Source organism: Pteropus alecto, unplaced genomic scaffold (assembly GCF_000325575.1).
Source record: "Pteropus alecto unplaced genomic scaffold, ASM32557v1 scaffold88, whole genome shotgun sequence".
Lineage (NCBI taxonomy): Eukaryota > Metazoa > Chordata > Mammalia > Chiroptera > Pteropodidae > Pteropus > Pteropus alecto.
Window position 1 is genome coordinate 1,853,503 of NW_006494611.1, and position 12,524 is coordinate 1,866,026.

Below are 12,524 nucleotides of genomic sequence, written 5' to 3' on the forward strand. Positions count from 1 at the left end.
AGATTACAAAACAAATAATCTCATTTTTGTATACTTGTTTGTATATATATTAAACACACACACAAAATATGCAGAAAGAAAAATTCTAAAAGGATATAGATCAAAAATAGTGATTTTTCCCTAGGTGTTGTGAATATAGGTGATTGTCTTTACCTATGCACTTTGGAACATTTTGATCCTTTTATTACAAAAATTAAAATTTTTAATTTTGAAAAACAGTTTTTCAGAGCTGCTTCCAGATTGAAAAAACAACCTTGGCCAGTAACTCTTTTAAAACCTAAAGGATTATCATACCTAAAAAAAGTACTCCATATTTATCAGATAAAATTATATACTGATTTCAGATGATACTGTATACTTTTCTTTTAAAAAGCACATTCTGTTTGAGTTATGGATGAAAGTTTTAAAACAGACATGCTCATTTTTGCTAGGTTTGATTATTCAATTACAGTATTTTTTATATTCATTGGAAATAATGAAGTTAAAGCTTTTATAGCATTCTTTCCATTAGAAATCTATTAACTAGTACTTAGTGCTTATTAGCGTAAAAATTGATGTTCTTATTAGATCTTGAACTTTCAATATTATTGTTATATAAATTTTATTTGATATTATATTCTGATTCTTTGAAAATTGATGTTACATGCCTGGTATATATCATAACTTTGTATTACATATTTAATTTCAGTAGAATGACTTTTTAAATGGTTGAGAATCTGCTATCTGCTCTATATTAGGGTACAGTTATCCTAGGTCTGGGTTCAGCTGCTATAGATAGTTAACATATTTGCACCTATATCATGAAAATTACACTTACCAGTTATCAATAAACTTGCCTTTTTGTCCCCTTTCTTACAGGAATTATGGGTAAAGAAGGAAGACAGGCTGCAAGAAACAGTGACTATGCAATAGCTAGATTTAAATTCCTCTCCAAATTGCTTTTTGTTCATGGTCATTTTTATTATATTAGAATAGCTACCCTTGTACAGTACTTTTTTTATAAGGTGAGTTACATGGAGATGTTTTAGAATCAATTATTGATGTAGTAATTTGAGGTTTCAATTTAAGGAATGCTATTACCATACAAATTATTTTTAAAAATTGTTTCTATAAGTAAAAAACAGTTTACGGAATATACTTTATTTTTCATAAATTTTAATGTGTACTGACAGAAAGCAAAGCCAGGGATGCAGGTGACAGATTGACTGGAAAGGCATATAAGAGAACTTTTTATGACAGAAAAGTTCTGTTATTGTGGTGGTGGTTACATAAATTTGTCAAAACACAGCAAAATTTACACTTAAAATTGTTATGTTTTATTCTGTGCAGGTTAGAACTGAACTAATTTGATTTCTTTGATGTTATTTTGTCTTTAACCAGTAATGTTTTAATTTATTATGATGGTTTCAAGCTGGGATTATTAATCTTTTTTGCTATGAATGACCATTTTAGATGCATAAAATACATAAGATTAGAAGGAAACTAATTATGTTGAAGTACTGATCTGACTCTTGACTCTTTTGGGAAAGGTGGGGTTCTGTGGAACTCATGTTAAGAGCCCCTGAGTACCAAGACATTTAATATACCAGAGTGTCCTATATTGCATATATACCTATAATTAAATAATAGATGCAGGCAAGCCAGTGAAAGACCACAGGTAGATTACTTATGGTTAATAGATGATAGTAGCAGGTTTTTTCTAGCTTATTACTATAGCATTTGCTCGGACATAAGTATTGAAATGGAAAGATGTTTTGATAGTTACATTTATTCTGTTTTAAATATTTTGGCAATTTAAAGTTATTATAGCACTAAAGTTTAAGTAAACCTTACTTATTGTACTATATTCACAAAGTATTGAATAATAGTTGGAAGGTATAAATTGAAAATTATGTTATTACTTGACAGCAATAGGAGTCAATGGTGTTTTATTCTGACATGTGCAAGTGCTGCTTAGAATACTTTCAGGCATTTTTTAATAAAATGGGAGTCCTGTTTTCCCATTTTATATGAACAAGTTCTTATGGGCAGATCTTCTACTTTCCATATCAACTGAGATTGTTTTTAGACTCTTTAATAGCCATTTTTTGAAATTTTCTCTTTTAGACCTAAATATTTTAATTATTTCCATTTAATCTTGTTTTTCAGAATGTGTGCTTTATCACACCCCAATTTTTATATCAGTTCTACTGTTTGTTTTCTCAACAAGTAAGTGAATAGAAGCTTTTGTTTTATCCTTTTAGAATAAAGTATGTGTGTTCGATCTTTGACAGATACTTGGAGGGACTTTTTCCATTTTTCCTAATCCTGCTGATAACTAGATAAAACTTTTCTAATTAGTGTATTTATTAAGTATAACATTCATAATATTTACTCTAAATTTCAGTTTGAAGTGAGTGTTAGTACTAAGATATATTTTACTTCTGAATGCTTTTTTAAAAATAGATGTTAACTCTAAACAGCTTAAGAGAGAATTTTGGTAATTTTTTTCAACTTATTTGTAATATTTCTGTAAAATCCAAATCAAACCAGTCCAGGTAACTATTAAGGGATTACCTCATTATTTTATTTTATTTTATTTTTTTGACTCAGAATTTTTTTAGATTTGGAAGGAACCTTAGTGATTGAGTCCAGAGATGACCTACACGTTTCATCTCAGAAGCTTACTCTAAATTATTGGTAGAGATCACTAGGAGTACTGTATCGAAAAGGGCTATAGGCTCAGAGGGAAAACCCTGCAAAATTAGTTAACGTAGCCGTTAACTGAGCACATGGTAGTGAGACTCTGGTTATACACATGTCACATATTTACCATTCCAATGAGGAAACAGAAGCTCAAGGGTTTAACTCACAGAGATTAAGTAACTTGCCCAAGATCACATAGCTAAGTTAACAACTAAACCATACTTGGACATATTGCTTCTGACTAATTGTATACTATCTTCACATACCACACTATACATCTCTAATTGAGCAAGACATTTGTTCAAATTTATTGAAATACCAAGAGCTTGATTATCTTAGGTTTTTAAATTACTTTTATTAATCCTTAAACACTGTTTTCTCTTCTTGTTACAATCTCTGACTCTAAATTCTAAATATCTGCTTAGGCATTGATTGCCAGTAACAACATTTGCTTACTTGACTGAAATAAAGAATGCTATAAGAGTATATGACAAGAAGTAAACTATTTTGATTTGGTTTTTAGAGAGTTTACAGTATAATTAAAGAGATGGTATTAATAACAAAAAGAGTATGTGAAGCATAGGCAAAATGCTGAACAATGAGTACCAACAGTAGCTCATATGGCTATTTAGAAAAGGAAGCTATCATCAAGGACTTGAGCCAATGTTTAATTTCATGGATCATGCCTTAAAGAAAGTATAGGACTTAGATGGAAAGACAAAACCATAAAATCAAAACTATGTGTAACATATCAAAGGAATAGTGAGAAACCTAGGATGCATATAAGAATTGTGTAAAATTATAACTTCTGTGCTTATTTTTAATATGCTTTGTTTTTATATACATAATCCTAATACATAGTTTAGAATCTCAAAATTCCTATCTGTTTCTCTTTCTAGACACTGTATGACAGCGTGTACCTGACATTATACAATATTTGTTTTACTTCCCTACCTATTCTAATATATAGTTTACTAGAACAGCATGTAGACCCTCATGTATTACAAAGCAAGCCCACCCTCTATCGGTAAGTATTTTTCAGCATTAAATCCGTAACATTTCTGATTTCAAGTCGTATATTACATAGTTACTAATTTTTAAAGTACCTTAAAAATAAATAAATATATTAGGTAGTGTATTGGTGATGAATACTTTATTAAGGAAAAGAGTTTAGTTGTATGGTGTATAATTGTTGAATATAATTTTTCCAGTGTTGTTACTAATGAACGTTTTCATTCTACTAATGCATTGGGCAGTTATGTGATTTGCATTTACTCTTGCAAACCAGTAGTATTCTATTTAATGTGCACAAAAGAAGTTATTCAGTAATTGGTTGTCTCTAGAGTTTCTAAAAAATGCATGTTCTAGCATTGCCAAATTTATGAGTTAGAATCAATGCAAAATGTAGAGTTGAGGACATTAATTCCCATCCCAGATCCCTTGGATTATTGCTTCCCCAGAACCAAGTAATCACAGAGATGTGGAACTATTCCTGAGGACCAACTTATGATTTCCACATTAACCTTACTTCCAACCCTATAGAAATAATGAATTATCTAGAAATGGCAATAGCTTACCTTGAATCCTAGGATATCTAGGACTGGATTTGACCCAAGATTGGCAAAGACTGTTCTCATAATAGCTATGATGGACATGAAGTTGATTGGAAGCCTCAGTGCTGAACCTAACTCAAATGACTCCACTAAAAATAAACGAAGCAGAGTGACTAAATGTTTACAACAGAATATAATACAAATAAATCAACTTTTCACTATTAAACAAGTATTATGCCTCTATCATATTTCTTTAAGATGAGAAAATGTATTTGCATATAAGCTATTACACAGGTGTACGATATTACAAACAATGGTTTTCAAGCAATTTAAAAAATTCATCTTATTTTTTAATTATCCAGTTGTAATAATTGTTTAGTAGGTAAATAATAAATAAGAGTCCTAATATGTTCCTTTTTCTTTTTTTAATTTACAGAGACATTAGTAAAAACCGTCAACTGAGTATTAAAACTTTTCTTTATTGGACCATACTGGGTTTCAGTCATGCCTTTATTTTCTTTTTTGGATCCTATTTTCTAATGGGGAAAGATATATCTCTGCTTGGAAATGGCCAGGTAAAATATATAGATTTTTTTAAATAATTTGATTTAGTTTGGTTTTTGATAACTTTCTGTAATAAAAAGTAAAATTCAATTTAAATTATAAAGTTACAGATATTAAAATGCAGTTACAAAAAAAGGTTTTAAACTTTTTTACTTAATAAAATTTCTACATATGAAAATTAAACCAAGACAATACAGTATAATTTTAATATCTAACTCAAGTTACTAGGCAATTTTGCTATTTAAAATGAGTTAATACAAGGGTATTGTTTATGCTCCTACATGCAGTTAGTTCACTTCAGGATTGTGTTTTAATAATAGCTACTGTTTATTTAGTGCTTACTATTGTGGTATGTGATTTACATGCCCTGTCTCCATTAATCCCCAAAATAATCCTGTTGGAGAGATTATGACTCACCTTTTTCAGATGAAAAATGAGGGCTTAGTATTTAATTTTTTACTTGTAGTTGCATGAGCTATTTTTTTGGTATACTTACGAAATGCTACCATACTCTTCAATGCACACTAGCAATTCTGAGGGCGTGTAATTACTGTTTAGAATGGCCGCTTATCTGAAATGCGAAGAGTGCCACCCAGTATGTTGTTACTGTGTCCTAATGGGAGTGCTCATGTTGAGAGGTTCTCGGCAGGACTACGCCTCTCTTTTTAGGCTTAGCTAGATAGGTTAGGAGGAAAGGAAGTGACAGCAGTAGTCCTGCGGTGGACTGGAAATGCTTGTCACCTTTCGTTTCCCTTTTCCATTGGCAGTACTTAAGTTTTGCAAAATATCTCTGGAGATACAGAGATTCAAGATTTGAAAATAGGAGAATATTATGTTTCATCTGTTCAATAAACATTTGTTAAGGACTAACCATTCCTATGAAATATAATACTAGACTATGGATATATGAGAGTAACTAACACACCTTGGCCATGGAACTTAGGGTCTTGTGAGAGAAAGAGAAAATAAGCAAGTAAAATAATAACAAAATGTGCAAGTGCAGTGAAGGAAATTGGTTTCAATTATAGAGAGGCTTGAATCATACAAACTCCTTTAGGATGTAGAGTAGAAACATGCATATTACTGCTACTTCACTTTTAAGGACACGTTTAGCCTGATTTGGACAAAAATATGAATGTAGCTTGTGTAGTGTAAAGGTTACAGCACTTCCCAAATAATAACTACCTTTTATTGAGATTTTTTTCTCTGTGCCAGATGTATTACATAAAATACATGTATTACATAAATACATCTCTGTGCCAGATGTATTTATTAAATCATAAACTCCACATGAGGAAAATATCTATTTTGCATATTAGACAGTTAACCTCAGACAGGTTAAGAAACTTGCTTCAGGTCACACAGTAAGTAAATTACAAAAGTAAAATTGAAACTCAGATCTGTATGACTTTAAAGTCCGTGCTTAACCAGTATCCTAAATTTCCTTAAGAAACAAATATTACCCAATTCCTTTCTGAATAGTATTGTCACCTGTGCAAAGGGTTGTCAGAACATGTAGATAGATGTATGAGTGAGTATGCCCATTTCCACCTGAAATATTGAGATGAAAACTGGACAGAATTAAGAGAGGAAAAGAGTTAAGAAAAAGGAAGATGTCATTGAATGAAAAGGAAATTAAAGAGATCTTTTGTTGTTAGTTACTAATTAATATGTGCCCATTATGGTAAATTTGAAATATATAGGAAAAATATATAAAGTATATTACCTGTTGTCCTTCTGCCCAGATATAATTCTATCATTTTAATGTATTTCCTTCCATTCTTTTTTATTTTTTGCTATTTTTCATTAACCTAATAATTTGTCCCTTTATTTCTCAATTATAGCTTTGTTATAATTATCTCCATATAGCCTAAGTGATTTTACATGCTATTAAAAATGCTTCAAAAATATTTTTCACAGCAGCATAATCTATTACATGTCATAATTTACCTAAATATTCCCTTACATTGATAATTTAAATTTATTTCAAGTTTTCAATGACTTTTTAAGATTAAATTTTTAGTATGCTTTATACAACAGGAAATCTCAATGAAGAATAAATTGTTGTTGGCCTTTAGTACAAAAGTTTTTTTTCTCTTTATCACCTGTTACCTACTGTTTGGTTTTTTTTTAAAAACTCAAATTGAAAATCATTAACTTCTTTGCCCTTTTAGCCTGCCAGTTCTACCACTCAGACACCATTAGAAATAAATCTACCTCTCCCTGCCACCAATACTAGGTATAATGGAAAAGAAGACAAATTGGATTCACATCCTGGCACCTGAAGTTACCATTTTAGTGATTTGGAATAAGTTTGTTAACCTCTCATAGATTCAGTTTTCTCACTTGCAAAATTAGGAGAATAATCCCTACCTTATAGGTTTGCTGTGAGGATTAAGTGACATATGTAGAACATGAGGCATAGTAGCTAGCATATAGAAGTACTCAATATGTCCTGGCAATATTTGTTGTTATTTTTACTATGAAATCATTATCTTGAAGACTCTATCCTACCCAGTCCCACCTGATCCACTTCTCCCAGAAACTCTTTCTTCTTTAACTAAGTTAAACTGTCCTTGCTAGTTCTCTCAGAACATGCCGTGCTTATTTCTAGTTCTAAGCCATTGCTACGTTTTTTTCTCTAGAGTGCTCCTGCCTCCTTTTCCCAAAATTTCTCTTTTACAACCATCTGTTCTTCAGGGTTGAGTTTACAGACCCTGTCTTTTTGCTCCAGCTCTTTTTATGTCTCCTTTTTAAAAGTAATATGTACTGAAAATCTTTTTAGACATCTGGTCCATGTCCTGTTGTTCACACCTGGATGTATTGAATGCTTTTTATTTCTTGTATGTGCAAGAAATCTACAAATAATTGAGGGCCTGACGTAGAAAACATTATTAGCAGGAAGTACTGGGAAGAGGAATGGCTGAAGGTAAAGATGAAGGCAGTGCAAACAAGTGATCCTGAGAGAGGAGCAAGAGAAAAAGTTGCGGTTATTTGGGGTCCAGGTAGGGCAGAACAGGGGAAGTTAAGATTCTGCCTCCAGTTTTTTTTTATAAAGGTCTAGCAGTATCACGAATATTATAGGTATTTACAAATTGTCAACAAATATTTTTGAAGTATTTGCTCATTCTTAATTTTTTAACTTAGGAAAGAACTATTTATTCTTTGCTATTTCTCTTATAATTTTTAATAGGTCTTCCTTTCCCTTAGTAAAGTATAAGAATACTGATAAGTTTTCTCTGAGATTTGGAAAGACTGAAAGAATGTATATAACATGTCTGAGTACTTGTTTGTTTGTTTAAAACTGCTTTCCTATGGGCAGACCTTTACTTTCTTTACCATAAAAAAGATATTCCTGTTACTCCTTAACAGGTTGCCAGAGAACAAGATCTTGATGTAACTTAAAAAAAATTAAGGTTTTGTGGAATAGAAAAACTGACTTCCGTGAAATTATTTTTTTTAAATAGCTTGATTGAGGTATAATTTATATATACTGCACTTGCACATATTTAAAATATACAAATTGATGCTCTTTTTTTTACTATCTTAAATTTTTAAGAGTACAATTCAGTGGTGGTATGTATATTCACATGTCAGTGCAACAGATCTCCAGAACTTCATCTTGCAAAACTGAAACTCTACCTAGTAAACAGCTACTCATTTCCCCTCTTCCAAGTCCCCTCTTCCAAGGGCAATCACCCTTCTATTTTCAGTTTCTGTGAATTTGACTCCCCGTGAAATCATTTCTTTTTTAAAGCTAAGTAATTGAGAAGTAAACACAAATAAAGAATTTAGTACTATAAATTAGGTACTAAAAACAAATGACTGTTTTTTTTTAAAAAAAAAGAATTTATCTCCTTTGTTGATCTTTACAGAGTAAGTCATCTCATCTTGGGACACAACTTGTTCTAACATTGTTGCTGTTGTCCAAAGTATTTTTGGAAATAGCTTATGTTGTCTTTCTGTGATCTCAGTGAGGAAATTTTCTCAGGGAAGAAGGTATTTAAAATTATAGTTAAGGGAATATGGTACTAAGATTGCATATAAAGAAAGAAGATGACAGGAAAATGTGAGAGGAACACTTCAGGTTAAGAGCTCACTTCCAGTTAAGCAGATTTCCTTAAAATGCATGGCAAAGGCATCCTGGCTTGGGTAAGAATATTTTAGAAGAGTAAAAACATTATTATAATGAGGGAAGCAGAAAGGAGGGAATTATAGTCATATGGTGAGAGTAGAAAACTTAGATCCTGCAGGGAGGAAAATATTTGGAGAATAGAGAGTGTCAGAGATAGCTGAGATCTCACCCCAGCATTCCATGACATTCTCCTTCTCAGTTGTTTAAACTGGAGGCTTCAGAAGAAAAAGTAGATGAAGAAAAATAGAATCTTTTGCTAACTCAGGAACTCAGACCTTAATATCTATTCTACTCATTGTCAGTGGTTTGACGTAAAAATTACAAACTAGATAACTGCTGTTTAAAATGATTTTTCAAATTTCTCTGTTCATTTTGTTTTTGATTTACTGAAGTATACAGGAACTCAAAGGAAAGTGTCTGCCATTAATGTTTTTTTTTTCTTTTTATGAAATTATACCCAGCTTGAAAAACTAAAATTATCAAAATTCAAAACATAAAGAATTGAGAGAAAAAGGGAAATGCTATTAGAGTATTCTAATTCCAGTTAGATTTCTCCAGTAAAGGTGTTAGAATAGTCAGACCCTCAGTACCATTTCAAAATATATATTTATACTATTCCACCATGTTAAAAATTAAATGAGAAAGAAAGGATTAAGAAAGAAAAAGTAATTCTTCACTCTTTCATCAAGCCTTCTAGGTCAAGATCGTTTGCCAGATTAGTTGGGGAAAATAATTAGCAACACAAAGTAGACTAAGGAGATGAAATTTCAGGTTGTAATTTTGAGAAAAAGAATATTAAACCTTTTTGTGGTGCTTACTACTATTTTTTTCTGAAATTTTAATTTTCCCCTTATTTCCTGTCCTTAATTATTTTTCTTTCACACCATACATGTCATCTGCTATTGAAATCTAACCATCAAATGGTAAGATCTCTGTGTTAAAACTAGAAATATAGTATTTTATATCTGTATTCCACAGAGAATGCAGAATCCTTTATTTCAGTTCAAATAATTTAATTACTATAATGCCCAGTCAGGTCATTCAAGAACACATATGCAGTTTAATTCCTGTAATTAGGTAAAGATCTTTTAATAAAGGTTATATGATTAAAATATCTTGGATTATCTAGTTTATAATAGAATTTTCCTATATGTTCATTTATTCATGAGACAAATATTTAAACACTAATAATAAGCCAGGAAATTAACAGAAAATGATATATAGTATACATTAGACAGAACTATACCTTGCTGCTTCTTATGATATCACCAAACAATTTGTCAAATGTTTAAAATCTATAATAAAGACAGTTTGTACTCTTGAACTGAACAAATGGTTAATTCTAGGGAAGATCAATGTACAGCTAAGTTAAACCTGATACAGAAAAGTTTTCATCTTTTGTTTATTCTATAACCTCTTGTCTAACCTAGAATTTTACTCCTGCAATTATCCTCTCTCTTTCCTTCATCATTCTGTTAACTTTTGTTGGATCAAACAGATCACCATGCAAACATGCTCTAATATCTCCCATCTTCTAATAAAAACTACAGTTCCTTTTCCCATAAACTGCTCTGGTTACTTTTTTTGTGTGTATCTTTAGAGCAGAATTTGAAAAGGTTATCTTTCTTCACTGTTACTACTTCCTGGCCTGACCTCTTCTTCTCCCTAGAATGTACTCCTATGGGGCTTTCACCGTCGGCATTTCCATCAAAACCATTTTCTTTTATGCCTTCAGCCACCTCTATATTGCTAAATTCAAGAGCATGTTTCAGTCCTTATGAACTTGACCATTGGCCACAATTTATGAAGCCTTCCTGCCTGCCACATTATCTTCTCATTGCTTCTGTAACTCACTTTACTTTCCTTAACAACTGTTCTTTTACAGTCTTCTCTTCCCACCCTGAGAATCAGGGTTTCTCAACCTCTGTACTAATGATATTTTGAACCAAATAATTTTGTTGTGAGGGTTCATCCTTTGAATTGTAGAATGTTTAGCAGCCTGCCTAGCCTCTCCCCACTAGATAAGAGTGGCACACACACATGCATCCCCCAGTTATAACAATCGAAATGTCTTTAGACCCAGCCAGACGTCCCCAGGGAAGCAAAATCACCCACTTTGAGAACCACTGTTCTAATTGGAGCAGTGGCCCAGAGTTCAGTGCTGTGCCATCTTTTCTTCTTTATCTCTATACACAAGGTGAACTCAATCCTTCTTATGGTTTACTGCTTATGTGCTGAAAACTCCCAAATCTTCCAGTTTCTCCCCAGATTCAAACAAGTAACTACCTTCTCCACTTAGAAGTCCCGTAGGAATTCCAAACTTAATATAGCTAAACAATTTTTTAATGTCTTCTGCACACCTGTTTCCCTTCCAATTCTCCCCATATTAATAAATGGAACCACCTTTTACCCAACTGCTCAGATAAAGTCTAGGAATCATCCTTGATTTCTCTTCTTTCATAGCCCAGATGCAGCCACATTGCTAGTAACGTTGCACATATCCTGCATGTGTCCACTTCTCTCCTCCTCCACACAGTTCAGATATCACCATCCCTTTCCTGGACCATAACAACTGCCTCCTTCCTGCTCTTTTGTTCTTCCCCTTCCTGTTGCCTGTTCTCCACACAGCAGCCCGTATGATCTTTTAAAAATGAAAATATGATCATATCTCTAATGATCTGCTCAAAATCACTTAGTGGCTTCTTATCACAGTATAAGCCACATTGATTTTCTTGTTACTTAAACAGACCAATTTGTTCCTGCTTTAAGACCTCTACACTTGCTGTTTCTCTACCTGGATGCTTTTCTCTCACATAGTCATATGACTGACCCCGTTATTCATTCAAGTATGCTGGAACCTCGCTGGCTCAAGTAGGTCTTTCTAGCCCTCTCCCATAAAATGCCATCTCCCTCACTTTCCATCACTTCCTGACCCCTTACTCTGCATTTATTTTATTTCATAGCACTAGTCCCTACCCGAAGGTATGTATTTTTAGGTTTATTTGTTTATCTGTCTCCACTATGTGTAAGCTCCATGAGGTCAGCAATTTTATCTTATCACTGCTTTACCCACAAGGCCTGGAATGGTTCTTAGCATATAATAGATGCTCAGTTAACTATTTATTGAGTTTACGACCAAATAAGGAATGATCCTTTTCATTTTGGAATACAGGTTTGGCTTTGTTAAATAATATGGTAACTAATTCAATTAGAATAATTTATCCAGAAAACAGGCAGCTACTGATAGAAAGCGTTTTGAGTGTCTGTCTCTTCTGAGCAGAGGAAGAATCAGGTTTAGTAGAGTCTAAACTGTACACATTTTGGCAAGCCCTCTTTAAGGGAAAAAACATAAAACTAAATACAAACTTAAGTATACATGGAAATAACTATGAGTGACATAAATAGGTCTCACTTAACCCAAGCCAGTGTAATAAGCCCAACTCATCTTCTCTTTAGCCAGGTCCCCAAAATGCCCTCTGCTACTTACTTCACCACCAACTAGCCAAGGGGAAGTCACAATGGATAAAGCAATCTTAACTGATTGATTACAGTTGAAATACAGTACTTTTGCTAATTTTACAAAAAAA

The 12,524-nt window shown here is 32.4% G+C and overlaps 1 protein-coding gene across 1 annotated transcript in view; it reads left to right on the top strand.

Moving 5' to 3' along the window:
- Positions 1-12,524, top strand: part of ATP11B (ATPase phospholipid transporting 11B (putative)) — a gene marked incomplete at its 5' end in the record, with an annotated part of 99,673 nt that overhangs the window by 64,343 nt on the left and 22,806 nt on the right. The window contains 4 exons of the mRNA XM_025042257.1: positions 859-1,004; positions 2,149-2,208; positions 3,585-3,712; positions 4,675-4,813. Of these exons, the coding sequence (XP_024898025.1) occupies positions 859-1,004; positions 2,149-2,208; positions 3,585-3,712; positions 4,675-4,813 (473 nt within the window). The remainder of the gene's footprint in view (positions 1-858; positions 1,005-2,148; positions 2,209-3,584; positions 3,713-4,674; positions 4,814-12,524) is intronic.